This window comes from Rhodnius prolixus, unplaced genomic scaffold (genome assembly GCF_049639745.1).
Source record: "Rhodnius prolixus isolate KJV_2025 unplaced genomic scaffold, Rpr scaffold_6, whole genome shotgun sequence".
Taxonomy (NCBI): domain Eukaryota; kingdom Metazoa; phylum Arthropoda; class Insecta; order Hemiptera; family Reduviidae; genus Rhodnius; species Rhodnius prolixus.
The window spans coordinates 28,831,709-28,846,766 of NW_027411634.1; the positions used below are offsets into that span (position 1 = coordinate 28,831,709).

General features: G+C 32.0%; 1 protein-coding gene and 1 long non-coding RNA gene across 3 annotated transcripts in view; one reads left to right on the plus strand and one right to left on the minus strand.

Moving 5' to 3' along the window:
* Positions 1-14,325, minus strand: part of LOC141460280 (sodium-independent sulfate anion transporter) — a 41,752-nt gene extending 27,427 nt beyond the window's left edge. The window contains exon 1 of one of the 2 annotated variants that reach the window (XM_074140117.1): positions 14,216-14,325. In XM_074140117.1, the coding sequence (XP_073996218.1) occupies positions 14,216-14,276 (61 nt within the window). In that variant the 5' untranslated portion in view covers positions 14,277-14,325. Of the gene's footprint in view, positions 1-2,880; positions 3,105-14,215 lie in introns of those variants that run through there. The other variant, XM_074140118.1, reaches the window with a different exon arrangement.
* On the plus strand, positions 3,160-4,248 carry LOC141460296 (uncharacterized). The gene is made up of 2 exons (XR_012461845.1): positions 3,160-3,395; positions 3,512-4,248. It is a non-coding gene; the product is annotated as an uncharacterized lncRNA (long non-coding RNA).
* Positions 14,326-15,058: the final 733 nt, after the last annotated feature.

A 15,058-nucleotide genomic window follows, 5' to 3' on the forward strand; every position in this document is an offset into this window, starting at 1 on the left:
CTATAACCACAAATAAAATCTCCGAGATAAATTTTTGATTAAAGATAAAATATCTATTGATGCAATGTTACATTATATGATCTAACATTACGTTAGGCCAAAAAACATTTTTATTTAAGAAAGGCAAATTATAACATATATGAATATGTATAATATGATACCTCAATCTTCTTTATAAAACATAAAGACGAGAGTCAATAACTGACCGCCTTTCTAGGCATTCCTTTTCTATTATTTTTTCAAGTAATTTTTCCCACAATTCTTTTTTTATGTGATTAATTATAACTTTCTAATGTTTAAAAAATTCAGATATTCCAGTAAAAATAATTATGAAGGATGGATAATTAACATTTGTTTGATCACTGTTTCACACATTTAATTGGCACGCGAATTCGTAGTCTAAGACATTTTGAACAAGTAGAGGCTCTTCTAGCAAAACACTGAATTAATGAACTCAATTTTGACAATTAAGCTGTTAAAATAAACTGAGTTCTGCTCATTGCTTGTCTAGCATTCTCTATTTCAAATTACATTTGCAAATACACATAGCAACAGGTCAGAATACTTTTCTAAGCAGAAAGAAGAGAACATTAAAAAAATTGATATAAATGTTTTAATAAAATGTATATAATGACATAGTTGTCTTTATTACAGCCTTCTTGCGACGAGAAAAGGATTTTGCGAACGTTTAGAATAGGCAATCCAAAATTGTAGGGAGCTCATTTTTGATTCTCCAGAAATTAATCAGTTTAAAATAAAATTAAAAATCAAAAGCTTAAACTTGAATTGGGAATTTCTAAGAGATTCTCAGTTTTCTTTGAAAACCTCAAATTTTCTTTGAGATTAGAGAACTTAATCATTACTATCTTTACAGATCGTACTTATAGTAAGTGTCTTAATCAGTAATTTTTTTCATTATCTGAATAATTGCACAAGAAGAATTGATTTTATGGGGATTCTGTGAAGAAGAGGGAGTTGTAAGTTGAAAGTGCTTTTAAGCTGACACTTGAATATTTACATAATTTAATTAATTAATTAAGAGACAAAATTTATTAATAAGAACATTGTATAGATTCTTTATTCACTGCAGGAATCCTGAATATTTCCCACAATATTCTTCTTAATTTTAAATAAACACCTTCAGCATCATATGGCCTGTTTAAACTTTACCACATATTTAAAACCAGCTCCGCATTGTGTGATGTGCTGCAAACCTGCATTACAGCATTGTATTGCTCAAAGTGTGTCTTCACTGGGTGGACTTGTAGATATGTGAAAAGAGCGCTAGCTAAAAGTTATGGTATTTGTAATGTAAAAATAAGACTGCAGTTAGAGTCTGCTAGGGCCGGGGCGAGCCCAAAAATTGAAATACTGAAACTTGATTTGATTTGAAATAATTCATATTTCTTAAACAATAACTGATTTTTTAAATATTTTAATATTTTTTTTTTACTACAGTTATAAAAACTGTTGTAAAAAAAAACAATTAGAATATTTAAAGAATCAGTTATTGTTTAAGATTTATGAATTATTTCAAATCAAATCAAGTTTCAGTACAACAAAAACAGCTTGTGAATATTGATAAAACCTTCTCTAACTACAATATAACATTTCTTCGAACTCCGTCCGAATGTGGGAAACATACTTAAATCTTACTAATGAAAGCCGTGTGAATATGCACATCAGAATTTTCTAATTTAATTTTGGTTCTTTCATAGTTACTTACAATCTGATGGAATTTAAAAAAATGCGTCATTTAAACATCTAACATAAAAAGACAATTCACGAAATTTCACAAATAATCAAGATAGCAAAAGACCAATCTAAGCTATATAGTTCACTCTTCGTCGAGGTACTTTTCCCCTATGTTGCAACATTCCCATCCCAGCTGCAGACACCGTTAGATGCTTGGACAAAAGACTCTTGGAATCTTCACAAAAGACTAGAACTGAACATACGATATAGACTGTTTCTTAGCTAATTAGACAGAGTTAACAACTTTATGACCAATTTGGATTTACGGAGTTAAAGTAGGAGGCATATCCAAGCGATATTCCAATTCCAAAATCTTTTGCAAAATCTTTTACTACCCTTATCCACTATTTTCCTAAAAAATGGTCTCAAAGCTCCTTTTCAAAGATATCGTATTCTTCCTTTATAAAAAAAAATGCCACGAATCCCTACTTCTTCATTCAAATCCTCTAACCCTACAGTTTAAGTATGTTCCTCTAGTTCTCAAAGCCTGTATACCAGATAGTTCTTCCCGCCGCCTAAAGCTCCAGTGGTCGTAAGACTGTTACATTAATCAATGATCAAATTTTAAAATTTAAGGTTCGATATTACTGAATATTGCCCCTAATCAAGTTACAAGAATTAGTTTGATTCGAACTGTTCATCTCTTGAAAATTTTTTGTTTAGCACCCATAAATTGTCGAGTGAATCAATTTAAGACTCAAGGCTATTGATTGAAATTGAACTTTACATGAAAATTGTTAAGGAGAGATTTTGGGACGTAAGTAAGTATACATTTTGACCTTCATAACAGTTTATGGAATGCTTAGGATAGGAAGGATACAATTTGCAGAGGAAAAGGATGCAACTAGGTGTTCAACCAGAAATCGTCACACGTATCTGGTGGATTAATTGATGGGATCTGTTTTGAGGCTAAAATCACAGGCGACAAGACGTTATCACTATAGTTTTATTGCTAAGGTAGCAAACATATATTATCGATTAGCATGAATCCTAAAGCTAAGGCCACTTTAATTTTACTACGTTTTTCTTCTTTTTTTTATCACTGTCAATACAACAGACGTTATTAATTTTTTTATTTGTATTTGTGCGTGTAATAGTATATTTAGAAACATGTGATTTACTCACCAATTTGAAGATTGACGGAACCGGTGTTATATGAAGCCCGACCCATTAATTTAGAATTAATCCTAATTCAGTTCGGTTGAACACGCCAATAAGCACACTATTGCTGGAGGACGATTGTGGCACTTTTATCACTACTGCCCACCCCCACTTACTTGGTAATCTATTTGTTAGTCTATATTATAATATCGAAACTAAGAAATTTTTTTAATACACTACAGGTTATTATAAAAAAAAAGAAGCTAATCGTGGCCAGCCAATCGATGATATTGATATGAAAGCGTGTAAGTTTTCCTTATATACTTGTCTCCCACTACTTCGCATCTCATTATGCAATCTGGCTACAACAAGCCGCGAACTCCTGCCAAAAATACTAATTTAGAACTCAGCTGGACGGTGAATCTCCGCGTGTGAAGATGGTGAACGCTAGTTACAGTTTTACCTTTGCACTAAGATTCTTGTCGTAAAACAAACTAACCGAATTCCTGATGTGAAATACTCAAATGAATATCTCTACGGTAATTATCAAATTTCTGCTAATACATTACTATAAACTCAGAATTGTTGAAACATATATTTTTTAGTAACGTTATACAGAATGTAAAACTGTAATTATTTTTGAATGATTCTTTAGAAAGAAAGAAGGCTGTCATTCTCTCTCTCTCTCTCCTCAAGGAACGGCCATAAAAGAATTTCCTAATGAAAAAAAAAAAATCAAATAAGAGCAACAGTATACCTTCTTGTATTGTTTTCTGTATACAAACTTCAGAGAAAGCCGAATGATCCATTTTCAAGCGTGAAAAGTGTACGACCACTTTAGAGTGTTTGAACACATTCCTTTTTAGAAGCTGGATTATTTGAACATAGAACACTTTCTAAAAGCATCAACTTTAGACTCAGGGACCTCAACAGGGTGCTTTAGATTAAAAATTAGTTCGAAAATTTTATGTGATGGCGCTGATTTTGTTTAGAAGCAAGAGAAAGAAAACATTTGTAGAAGTTCGTAAGTAAGAATTGCTGAAATGTGCGCTCTAAGCTAAGTGTGAGTAAAGTGAAAATACGTTCATCAATTAACTGGATTACAAAACTTGTACGTATCTTCACGATTACACTCAAAATGCATTTGAGTTCTGAAAAATCTGGCAAACTGCTGAAAGTATGATTGAGCAAATTTAGATTTTCAAATAAACTCTAGAAATATTACTGCAAGTAAATTCTTGAGATTTTCCATCTAAACATTTTTTTGAATTACGAAAAATGGCACAAATCTTCGTGTAAATTAGATTACTTGTGTTTGGACTTTTGTATACATTGGAAAGCGCTGTACCAATGTTCGTCTGTTTATTACAGTCAATTTTGGTATTTCAGGAATACATTTTCTTAATTTTTCTTTCTTCTCCTTTGTATTTCTCTTCTACTTGTTTTTTTATAATTAAACCCAACAAATAGGCTTGCACTAAATAAGTTCTGATAATTTTCAAATAAATGATTATTATGGAAATAATATAAAAAAATTATTGAATTTATTTAATGTACAAAGAATTTTTTTTGACGGTAAAGTACGCGCGCGCACGTGTGTTATGTGTTGGCCAGGGATTCCCTAACTCCCTAATATTTGGACACATCATTTACCTCTGCAGGTCTACCTGCGTGCATTGGGTGAGTGTTAGGGAGCTTCCAGGATGATTTTAGCCTACTTTAGTCCGGATCATTTCTTGAAGAAGGTCATGTGAACGCCTCACCAATAATTTATTTATTTTTTTAATGTACCACAACCTGTATAATTATTTGGGCCATAGAAAAAATACGTACAGCGAGAATCAGATTTCCTAGTAACCTCTTAAAATAAACTGGCCTAGGTAATGGTTCAAAAAAAAAGTGACGGGTCTTGTTACCAATTAGTGTGCGATGCAATCGTTGCGATTACTACAAAATTATCAACAAATACCATCAGTGAAGTCACATATATTAGTATTGTACAATATATTTATTTATAAATAGCAGTACAGGACGACACAGGGTGTAGGTAAGAAAACCAGGGTGTAAGTTTTTATTAAGGTTATGCAGGATGTATACGGAGGAGTGGTCGAAACTTCGGGAGGTGATTCTGCAGCTCAAATGCAACAAAAGATATTCTTTTCAATTTAGCCCGATTCTCAATAGTGACCAAGATATTTGAATTTCTAACTTTTCCGTCGATATTCGCGTTTTTCACCATAAAAACGGTGGTAACTTTTCTATCCTTTATCCTACAACAAATCTGCTTATTCCAAACGAAAGATCATTAAATTTCCTATAAATTTGCTCAATACAGAGCCTCAAAACGTTTCTTATAACTATGAAATTTTTACTTTAATGTCTAAAAAACTTGTTCTCGATGATTTTTGTTAAAATTTTCAACTGCTTTTTTTCAATGGTTAATGAATCAAGGAGTTACATAATTTCAGAAAAAGTTGCGCATTTATTGAGCTTCAAGACCACATGGATTTTTTTGGTTTTTAAGAAAACCCTTTCCCGAACAGAGGGGTGTAAATGCAGAAAACTGGGATTTTGTGTAACCGACTTTTCACTACTAATTTACTCAAATGTCAATTTTTGGAGAAAGAACAATTAAATTTCTGCATTTTAAAATTTATTAGTTCTCACAGACACTTATGCTGGCCATTTTCATTCATAAGCTGAAAAAAGAAAGGCAGATCCTGATCCTGATCTTCATAGCTATGTGATATTTTACTTTCATACAAACTAAAACATTTTTGTAGTTTTTGTAAAACCTCAATTTACAAAAATTGAAGCGCCCTGCAAAAGCTCTACTTTCAGCTACGGAAAGCGCTTAGTATATTGAGCCTTACCATTTAACAAAACATCAGATTTAAACTTGAACAATATTTTCTAATGTAAACATATCTGCTTGTAACATATTCCAAACTTGCAAATGTAAGGCAATTTCGAAGCTAACAGAAAACACAAAAGTTCAAATATTAATATTTTATTAAATACTTGAAATATAAAACAAAATTTTAAACTTTCTAGTTCTTGTCAGTAGGGAAAAAAAAGAAAGAAACTTTAATGGTTTCTGAAGGCCATAATTCGTTATTATTTACAAACTTTTAGTAGGCGATTTGCCTTAAATTTATTTTGTTTATGTTTAACCTAATTGTAGACACTTGTTTGACGTAGAAAAGTGTGATAACCATTTTTTGCGAGGTCAAAATGTTCATACGCAAAAATAATAATTATTATGGTGTTAGTAAATACTCCGTAACTATCTCTAATACAATTCTCAAAGAACTACTTCAAACTTCGACTTCTTTTTTATAAAAGCACGATGTCTCAGGGACCCAAAAGTTTACTTAACATCTATTTCATGAAAAAACAATTTCAAATAAAAAATGGTAGGACCTTTTACTGAGAAGAGGCTTAGGAAAACAATAACGAAGTTGAAGAGATACACACTTCAGTTCAAATAAATTTCTACTAACACCAAATTTGAACGACACATTCAATTTTCATTAATAATTCAGAGAATAAAATTCCCTAAATTGGCTCCGTAGATGGAGCCCAAAGTATCTCCATCCCAAAACTTACTTTAAATACATTTATGAGAAAAAAGTTATATAATAGTAATTAGGTCAAATTTCTAGGCCAGTAAGAAGAAGAAGAAGAAGAAAATCAATATTTAAGAAATCTCCCTGGAGTTGGAAAAAATATAATTAAAATCAGCAGTTTCAGTCAAATTATTCGGTTTAAAAGCAAAATTTTAGCAACTTATCGCTTAAGTAACTTTCAGGAAACCCTCCATCAACAATCATTTCAGCATTAATGAACTATCAAATATGCGATTTTTGTTTTTGCTGTACGTTGACATTTCACATTCAACAGAGAGAGGCTTCTAACAACTGCTTTTACACTTTCAAGAGTCCTCAAATATATATCACCGGTGAAATGTTAAATTGGTGTCGAGTTAAAAAACTGAGCAATAGCAACTAAAGAAGTATAAAATGGATACCATCGTTTTGGATAAGACTTGACAAAATTGTAATTTCATAAAGAGGATAAAAGATTACATTATGGGGCAAAAATGAAGATATTGTGACCAAGTCCTAAATGGAGGTCTTTTGGGTGATGCAGTGATTGTTAAAAGTATTAATAGAATCATCTGGAGGCCAAGCACCAAGGTGTAACCCTAGACAAAAAGCTAAACATTATTAAACACTTGAAGGACAAGGTAAACCACAGGTTAGTTGCACATCCGCTTTTTCCATAGCTATATCGGAACTGTAAACTGCCTCTAAAGAATTAGCTTTTCATAAACAGAATGGTATCAGACCAATTTCATGTTTACTATAGGCGCTCGAGTACGCCTACACCCAAATGCCCAAGTGGGCGCTGTACGAAATAATAGTAGACAAAGAAGAATAGAAAAACTAAAGAGAAATAAAAGAAAAAGGGGAAGGTACTTACCCTTTGCAAGGAGCGATGTGCGTGAGGTATGTTGATAATCTGCCTGAGAAGCGATGAGAGGAAAGGAAGCTGTGGAGCGGAAGCGTGTATATATGTTTATGTAAATGTGTGTGTGTGTGTGTGTGTTGAGCTCTGAGAAAGGGAGGCAATATTTGGGCTCAGGCTCAGAGAAGCGTAGCGGAAGTGGAAATGAGGTAAGCGGAAGAGTAAAGGGGGAATAGTGCAATAAGTGCACTATAAGCGGTGGAATATGCGTGAAGCAATATTCGGGAGAGGCGTTTAGATGCGGATGATGCGTACTGTTAGGTGTCAGCGGAAGTATGAAAGTAATAGCGTACTAAGGGCACTAGATGCAGATGAAAAATGATAGGCGTGAAGCGATGAGTGAAGCGTTGAATATAAGCGTATTAGCACAGAAACACAGAAGCGTAAATAGCGCGGTACCGCAGAGAACTGTGTAGGCTCGAAAGGTGACCACACGGTCCTAAAGGAAGTAGTGGGGCAAAGGGCTTAGAATAGAAAAAACAAATAAAGGAAATAGAAGTGATAGGTAGTGACGCATTTGGCATAAGAAACGGAAACTAAGATTTTAATATACTGAAAATTATTGAATAAAAAATAAGACTTAGTAATTGGCGATAGTGATAGCAGGAAATTAAGGCGGATGCGCACATTAGTACGCGCGCGGGCTCGAGACTGAGCCGCGGGAGTCGGAAGTTAGTCACGACCGAACATTTACTTATGGTCTTTCTTGGTTGTAAGTCACTCTAGGGAGCTGAATGTGATTTTAGTGGAGATTCTAAGTGATGAGATAAGGTGCGGTGTTTGAATAGCAGCGTCCTAAACAAGTTGTTGGAATGAATGAAGAGGTAAACTGTGCGTAAAGTGGTCCTTAATGCTGATAAACAGATAATACTTTAATAAGAAAAAATTTAATTTGACTAAAAAAAAATGCTAAAGTAAACATGTAAATTCTGATTGTTTGTTCTGCTAACTCTTATCTCAGTGAATAACAAAAGTGAAGTACTTGAATCGTGTTAAATAGTGTCAAAACACCATTTACGGACGTACGGTTCAAATGACCTTACACAATTCTTACTAACCTCGTTGACGTATGAACTTGAATATTTACGTGAATAAGTGTGTTTGAACAATGATGAATAATTTAAGTCAAATAATGATTTCGCACCATTTCTACTAAAAAATTCCAATAAGTATTCTTTAATTTTTGGGCCTATTAATTATTCTGCCTCCGTCTAACAACTGCACGAGCAGCTGTGCTCTGGCTAGTTAAATCTCAGCAATTATTAAACTAAAATATACTTGTTTATTTGTATTTGTAAAAGCGGATTCTCTAGGAGTTTTTTCTTTCTCTTACTATACTAAGTTTTCACCTTAAGTACTTATCTAGTAACTAGTTTACGTCCTACTTTCTTGGCCGGCATTTCAGTCGAAGGTGGATTAGAGGTTCCCAACAGTCTCTATTATTCAACCCTAAATCCAAACTAATTGTACCTAAGACTCCAAATTGGGTCAGTCTTGCTTTCTGGAGGTCATCTATCAAATCGATAAACTAACTCTTCCTGAGCTTCACTTACATTCTCTTTCCGGCCAACTATACCCTCTTAAAAATCTTTGGACCTTCGTTCATACGTCCTAATTTACCTGTCCAATAGATTTTTCTAGTTTTGATGAACTGCACTAAGTCTCCATAATTCTATATGAGAAATGAGGATAGTTTTCTGAACGTCTTTAAAAGGCAAATTCTGCCCCTTTTATTAATAATTTACATAAAACAAAACAAAACAAAAAATCAAAGGAACTCCTTTCGTTGGTAAACGTAGTAAAAACCTGACAAAGTATACATTGAAAGACATTTCCGAATTAAGAATTCTGACCTACTGTTTGTAACAGATACTCATTGTTATCCCTGAATAGAAAAATGTTGAAGTTTCAGCTACTATTCATTATTTATAGGTTGTTCACACAAACCTGAAATTAAATCGTTTCGTTGCGTTGAGGTTAAAATAAAACAATTTTTCTTTTACATTAAAGGCACCACGGTAACCGAGCGGTTAGAGGCAAGCCCGTAGTAGACATTGTGTAATTGGGTTCGATTCTCGGTCTTAGGCCTTGGATTTTATTTAATAGGTAATAAAAGGAATTTACAGCAAAGTATGTTTGCTGGTCGCCTACGTCCCACGACACCTAATTTGGTAGTTGAAGGCAAAGTACGCCTGATAAAACGGGCATCACTTTACTTCTTTCACATTAATAAATGGAATTGCCTTAAAGATGCAGATAATAGTTATAAACTATGAACCACAGACATTGAATTAAAGTTATGTAAATCAATACCTTAAACTAAAAATTTATTGAAGCGGAAATGAAGGTCTGGGAGAACGTGTTTTAACTTCGTGCAAATATTATATAATATTTGGTCCAGAAATGTGAACTAAATAACTTTGCGGTGATTAGGTTGTTATTCTGCCGCATCTGTAGTAATAGTAACTGAACTATTCACAAAGAGAGAGAATATTGCTGTTAGGAATTGAAAGAATATGAAAAGAAGACTGAATAACATTCCATTTTTTTATTAAAACTTTTGTTCGAATCCCAAATAGAGATTCGTCCGACCGTACGCCCTGAATCTCCCATTACAAAACTTTAAATAAAATCCAAGGAATAGATCGGGCATCGAACCCAGTACCAACAATACAGCTTAGCTTAACCCAGAGTGGTCTACCCCCAGGGGTCTATTTAACCAAAGTAGGGGTCGATCTGAGCCAGGGGGTCGAAGGAAAAACAATTTCAGACCCAATATAGCGAACCTTGCAAAGGAACACCAGACACACCCATTTCATTAATTAAGAAGCAATACTGTAGTTACTTTACTTATTTATAATTACTTATTATTTAATAAATATTTATATTTTAACATTAAGATATTTTTCATAAAACTATTGTTACACAATGTAAAATTACTTTAATAAATGTTTAAAAACATAAAATAAATGTATAAACACAATACCTAATAAATAGTTTTATTTTAATTAACTGAAAATTACTTTTATGGGAGTCGATGGAGATTTTGAAAAATTATATATAGGGGGGGGGCCCATGATCAGAAAAGTTTGGCGACCCCTGGCTTAACCGATCTCGCCACTAACCGCTCGGCTATCGTGCGGCCTTAGTTAATGGAATTATATATTTTACAAGTGAGAAAAATACAATTTTTAAGGAAATATGTAGAAAAATAATAATTTTTACAAGGGAAAGTTTGTTTATTTTTAAATCATCAGTTCCATAAATGGACTGTTTCGAAATATTTCCATCGACAATGCATTTTCGAAAATGTGTAACCAATGGAATACTTCCTCTTAAGGCAATAAGGTAAGGTAAAATTATGGCCGATCTCTTAGTTCTTTAAAAATAACTAAATTCTCCTTTCTATCGAATTCGAAACGGTAGTGTACAGGGAACAATTCTAAAGATTTACCAAAATAAAATTTTAATTAATTCTCTCAGTGAAAGATGTGAAACGTTACTAGCATTGTAATGAGCATAAATGATCAAATATCTGTATATCAAAGTTTCGTTGATCAATTCTAAACAAGTATCTTATTCCACGCTTAAGCAATAAGGTTGCGCACATCATTCGATTTATCACAATTTTATCCACTATTAAAAAAATAAATTATAATTCCAGCAACCTCATAACCTTGTCACGTATAAATCAAGGACTAATTTTATAGACTATGATATACGGTACAATGTAATCATATATGATTATATTGAAAATAAAAATTTATTGTTCTTAAAATCAGAATTGATAATACTAACGTTTAACAATCTCACTCCTCTTTATTAGTAAACTGTAAAAATAACAGATAACAGATATTTTATATCTCTAAAAAATAAAAAATGTAAGAGACAAATTAAAGACAGATTTCAAAATCTTGGAGGAAAATTTATATTTTAATTCCAGCAGAAAGAGAATGTGTTCGTTGTGAAGGTTGTGATTTCATTTATTATAATGATTCTAAATTCAAGTTTTTTTACTAAATAGCTTCCATTTCTTAATATTCATTAGTCAATGGTATTTTTATCAGAAACAATGGCCTCTTCTCTTTCTATTTCTTGAAAACAAAACAAAACCAATAACATTAAAAAAGTTACTATTAGAATGTTTAACTTTAACCTGGCTTATCTTTTAATTAATTTTTGAACAATTCTAGCTTTGTCTAACCTCCCTTTCAAACCTTGTATAATCTACAAACATTCGGACAAAATAAACTTTTTTGGAATTCTTTTCTATAAAGAGCAAGATCATTCAAGAAGTGATAGTCTGCTTATTTAAAAGACCATTTTACTTCTATGACACTGATGTTTTAACGAAGAATTTACAAAGTTAAAAGAAATTTACTTCAAGCAATGTTATGGATATAAATTACAAAAAAGAATTTTAAATGACTTGCAGGTGATGTTTTAGATCTAGAATATTGCTTAGTAAAACAATTTCTCCTATAAATCTTTACAAACTCCCACATTATCCTGCCATATTTAGCAAGTAGATAAATATATAAAAAACAGATAAGCGCGTGGAAGAAATAAATCACGTAGCATAGCACATTGTTGCTTAATCAGGAAAATCCTGTCATAAAACAATAAAGTTATTATAAATAAAGCTGCAGCGCTTTAAATTTATGATAGGTTGTTAATTTTTTTAAAAAATTATTTTTTATTTATTACTGCTTTATTCTAGTCTACATATCTGCAATTTCAATTCTTTTCTATTTAATGTTGAGATCAATAACTCATTTCAATAAATCAAATTCTTAATTTTTTTCATTTTAATTAAAAAAATTATCTGGTTAAAACACTTACATTACCTCTTACCACAAACGCTTAAAGATGATAAATTAATAAAATAAAATAAAAATTTGTGAGATATTCTACTTTTTCTTTCATCGAATAAATAAGATTGGTGCCAAATTAAAGAATTTTTATTCATTTATTTAACCAACAAAAACTGGGAAAACGTAGGTTTCAAAAATCGAAAGAATAGCCACAGCAAAACCCTATGCTATTGCTGCTCACTCTCATTCACATTTGCAGACCACTAAATTCTATATAATCAGAATCATAGTGAGGATCCTAGAACTATTACGCGCAAAAAACTAATGTCGAAAATTAAGGGCAGTCAAAGTAAAGCAAATATACAAATTTGAACAAAAAAAATAATGTAATCGTTATTGTAACTGTAATTGTAAAAGCTAGATTAAAAGAATCACAACATGTACAACTAATTAAGTTAAGTGAACCCAAACTGCTTCCATGTAATTCGCACTAAGACGCTTTTCAGGGTATCGCCAATTTTTTGCCAAAATAGCTGAAGTCAGTCAAACAGCTGTCAAGAATCTCGATTAAACTCAATTAAACTCAATTTTTATTTTTTTCTAGTATAATTGAAGCGAATTCGCATTGGAGTAAATATTTAAATTTTAAATAGAACCATGGGCCGCCTCCTCTAACTAGTCACTAGGACGTTTAGAGTACGTCAAGTTAAAATACTCGGACCGATTCTCTAGAGAGTACACGTCTGACTTGCCAATTGACTCATTCTGCTCTGCACTCAGGCTGACGTTACTGCCATTTTCTCTTCTAGCTCGGACACCACAATGTTTCCTCTCATCTGTAGACTCACTTAAATAAACTAGGATGAATAAAATAAATACACAAAAATGCCAACAGATAAAACGTTTACTCTGCGACGTAACTTTTGTGCTCTTAAGTCTAAATTCAGTTCCTCTTTCTCCTGATATTTTGATCCACTACCGTGGGATGTACATCGACAAACGACTAACATGGCACCCGAAACTAGACTATAAAGACTGTACAAATTAACTCGACTAATAGGTAGACAATCGAAACTATAACTGCAACACAAACGACTTATTTACAATAGCATACTCAAACCGATCTGGACTTGCAGACTTGAAATGTGGGGTTCAACCAAACTAGCAAATTCTCAAAAATTAAATTCTATCAATCAAAATCACTTTGTCAGATTACGGATTTTCCATTTTGATGTCTCTAACACTATCCTCTAGTCTATAACAACCATGAAGAATCAAAAATCTAAAATTGACAATTTTTTTTTTTACTTTCTTCCTTTTTGTATAAATTCTTTTATTCAAAATCTTGCCTCCACGATTCCAGATCGCCCATCTCTCTGTTGGGCCTCGTGACCACATTCAACAGTAATGTAACAAACTCCAGCGAGTGGGCAGCTTTTCTCCTCTGCCCAGTCAAGAGACTTCTTACTTTAGATCCACTGCCTACATTTCTCTTTGGATTGAAAATTGTAAAAAAGAAAAAAATAGAACCTCATCAATAGCTCTTGAGAATATCATACTATGTGAAATGAGAATAAAGGCTGAAGAGTCATTTTTTAGGATTTATGGAATTAGAGCACACCTACCTTAAAAACACAGTCCTTGGATTCATTAAAATAATTATTTTGCAATAAGAGTGTACTTGAGACATCGATTTTCTTTTATGCTTTTAATGCATTAAATCTGTTAAACATCTAGTTTCAATTTTAAAAATAAAGAAAAGCATCTTCTTGGTAATTAATACTGAATTCGTTTATATTCATAAAATCCGTAAATAACTAGTATGTATTCTCAAAATAAGAATACTTTCATAACTTTACTTTGCATAAAGAAATTTCTCAAATCGAAATATTTGCAAACAAGAACCTAAGTATTTTTTTATTTTGAATTCACTTTCATGTAACTATAAAAATTACGTAACACACAGTATGAAATCAGACAATTAAAAGACGTATTAATGAATTTTAAGAACTTACCAATACACCTGAGAATATTTAAACAAAAAAAAGATTTAGATGAATTCCTTAAAACAGACATATTCACCTAAATACTGCCTCTTTTACAATGACTTGTGTTGTTAAACATTTTTATCTCTTACTAAAGGATTATTATTTGTCATTAAAAACGTGGATAAAAAAAGAAACAATTACAGTACCATAATCTTGTCTGTAAACGAACGAACTACAGCTATCTTAATTGAAGATACAATTATTATTCATTTGTTCAAATTAATGCTAATAATTACTGTAATTAGAAGAGCGTCAACTAATTTTAAACATAACTTACACATTTACTTTCTAATTGCAAAATTTTTGGCTGCAAGTAGAATTAAAATTATATTATTATTAAACTCAATCCATAATTTTGTTCTAGAGTCTAGATTATAAAACAGTTAGGTACTTCATTTCTTTATTTTACACGCAATTTTTGTCTATTTTTCTTTTTTCCCATTAACTGTTTTGTTTAATCAGTACATACCCAACAAAAAATTTTAAACTTGGTCGATTTGCTCAATAAGTGTATTAACTATTCAACAAAACAAAAATTAATCTCGAATTCTCCGGTCTCTTTAGTATTTATAGTATTTTTTCGAAATTTTGCCCTTAACATTCCCAAAACTCTCAAAGAATAATTTCTAATGACTAATTTCGACATAAGATTCTCTAATAAACCACAATTTCATTTGACGTTTCCAGTTCATCCCGAACCACGATCTGGCACGGATGGAATGACAAAAGTCTAATTAAAATTCACATAGGATACTGGCAGGAACGTAGCTCCAAAAAACGAATTCCACTGAATGCAGTTAAAAAAAATAC